Source organism: Sardina pilchardus, chromosome 1 (genome assembly GCF_963854185.1).
Source record: "Sardina pilchardus chromosome 1, fSarPil1.1, whole genome shotgun sequence".
Classification (NCBI taxonomy): Eukaryota; Metazoa; Chordata; class Actinopteri; order Clupeiformes; family Clupeidae; genus Sardina; species Sardina pilchardus.
Window position 1 is genome coordinate 2,453,091 of NC_084994.1, and position 2,500 is coordinate 2,455,590.

Sequence of the window (2,500 nt, forward strand, 5' to 3'; positions counted from 1 at the left end):
CCGTATTTTGTATTTTATTTTGTTACATTTTCTACGCCAGCAAAAAGTCACTCCAGCACATAGCAAATGCAGCTGGAAAAATCATATGTGTGTGTGTGTGTGTGTGTGTGTGTGTGTGTGTGTGTGTGTGTGTGTGTGTGTGTGTGTGTGATAGCATAGGGGAAACCCTCCCCTCCCTTCAGGACATCTACACAACCCGCCTCACCCGCAAGGCACTCACAATTGTGAGTGATGCAAATCACCCCTCACACAACCTGTTCAACCTCCTGCCCTCTGGTAGGAGGTGCCTGTACAGGAGCCTCCCCTCCCGCACAGCCAGACTCGCCAACAGCTTCAACCATCAGGCTGTGAGACTGCTGAACTCTCTCACTCCCTCAGCCTCAGCCCCAGCCCCAGCCACCAGAAACCTCAGACTGGCTGGAGTCTAGAGATCTGACCCCCCCCCCCCCCCCCCCCACACACACACTGGACTCAGACACACCAAATGACTGTTTTTGCACTATGGACATTGCACTGATAACAAAGCAAAGTATTCATATTACCTCTTATCCTGTTACTGTATCTTGTTATTTTCTTTATAATATGTGTACCCTGCCATTCTATGGAACAAGCCTTAAGCTCTCTGCACTTTATTGTATGTCTCTGCACCTTACTGTTGTCATGTCCTGTCTGCCCTGGTGGTGTCATGTTCTGTCTTGTCTGGATGTACGTATGTCTACGCATGGGATAGCGGGGGACGTAATTTTGATTCCTTTGTATGTATAACACATGTGAAGTATTGACAATAAAACTGACTTGACTTGACTTGACAGTATTTGTATTTTTGTAACAAAATAGTTTTTGATGTATTTGTGCCCACCTCTGTGTGTGTGTGTGTGTGTGTGTGTGTGTGTGTGTGTGTGTGTGTGATAGGATGGTTATGTTTATCTGGCAGACGCTTTGTCCAAAGCGACGATAAAAACAATATAATAATTAATTTAACAGCAAACAATTTCAAAACAGTTGGTCAGACTACATTCGGGAAAATAGCAACATAATGAAAATAAGCAATGCAAACAAAGGAGAACAACAACTGCCTATAAAAAAAAGAAAAAAGAAAAAAAGAAAATAAAAATTGGCCTTTTATACAAACCATAACCCATAAGAAGTGATTAATAGACTAAGTGCATGTAGAACAGAGCTATGCCTAAGACCCCCTTGTTACTAGCCCTTTCAGATGTTACTCTGGGAACATCCTTCCTTGTTGTTCAACTTGACTCTGGATCAATTATCTCACAGTTACAACATTAAACATCTACTGTAGTCATGGGGCGGTGTTTTTTTCCCCAGGGTTTGTTTTTGGAGATCATTTCTAGCCCGGTACAGTAGGGGGCAGCAGCACGTCTCTCTGGATTGACTGCAGCCACCGTCAGATCAGTCGCAGAAGGAGAACTCGCCGTCGAGGAGGGAGATCCAAAGCTGTCGAAGTAACAAACACAGTCAGTTTCTTGTGAGTTTTAAAGCCATTTTAGACGTTAAATGTTTGTCCATTATTTAATGAAAAGATGCCGACGAACAGTTTACTTCAACCGTCCTCTGAAAGATATGGGGGCATTTCTGTTAGCTACAGTGCGGGAAATGTTAGCGTACAGTTAACGTCAGCTAGTTGGCTAGGCTAAGTGAAATGCTATGCAAACAATTTCAACACTGTCATGTAACGACACGGTATAAAACATGGTGTTATGTTGTGCTGTTAACGTTACATTTCTGTTTAATATCTCAGGTTAATACCCAACTTAAACTCCGCTCTTATTAGTTAAAGTGACGTTTTGGTGCATACAAGTTAGTTGTTAGACATAACAAAGTTATCTCGCTAAACAGTCGACTCAAAGGAATTAAACCGACCAGTCAAACGTGAGGGGAAACCAGACGTTTGAGCCGGACATTCAATCACTCACAGACAGGCTGGTTTGAGTGCTGCTTGTTTTGACTGGTTAAATCTTATTTTTTTGTGTTCAGATCCGTCGAGTCCGTTGAACGGGAGAATGGAGGATTTGAGCGACGATACGACCGTGTTCTCCATGCTGAAGTCGTTCAAGAGCTCCATGGCGCGGCCCGAACGCTCGCAGTCACAGCCTACTACCTATGGATCTGGCAGCGACTTGGGCAAACTATACACACATAAGATGGAGGTAAGGTGTGTGTGTGTGTGTGTGTGTGTGTGTGTGTGTGTGTGTGTGTGTGTGTGTGTGTGTGTGTGTGTGTGTGTGTGTGTTGACACTCACTACTGTGTGTGTGTGTGTGTGTGTGTGTGTGTGTATGAGTTAACACTACTGCATGTTTGTGTGTGTGTTTGCGCATCCTAAGTCCGGAAGTGCTAAGTGTCCAGTTTTAGACAAAGTTGATGTGGTGTTTTATTTAGGTGTGTGTGCACTGCACGTCAAAGCTGATGTGGTGTTTTATTTAGGTGTGTGTGTGTGTGAGTGTGTGCATCAAAGTTGATGTGTTATTTTATTTAGGT

The 2,500-nt window shown here is 43.6% G+C and overlaps 1 protein-coding gene across 3 annotated transcripts in view; it reads left to right on the top strand.

Moving 5' to 3' along the window:
* The first annotated feature begins 1,384 nt into the window (after window positions 1-1,384).
* The window catches only part of mad1l1 (mitotic arrest deficient 1 like 1), a 47,010-nt gene continuing 45,894 nt past the window's right edge, over window positions 1,385-2,500 (top strand). Inside the window, exons 1-2 of one of the 3 annotated variants that reach the window (XM_062537333.1) lie at window positions 1,385-1,466; window positions 1,999-2,171. In XM_062537333.1, the coding sequence (XP_062393317.1) occupies window positions 2,025-2,171 (147 nt within the window). In that variant the 5' untranslated portion in view covers window positions 1,385-1,466; window positions 1,999-2,024. Of the gene's footprint in view, window positions 1,490-1,998; window positions 2,172-2,500 lie in introns of all 3 variants that reach the window. The other 2 variants (XM_062537316.1, XM_062537324.1) reach the window with 2 other exon arrangements.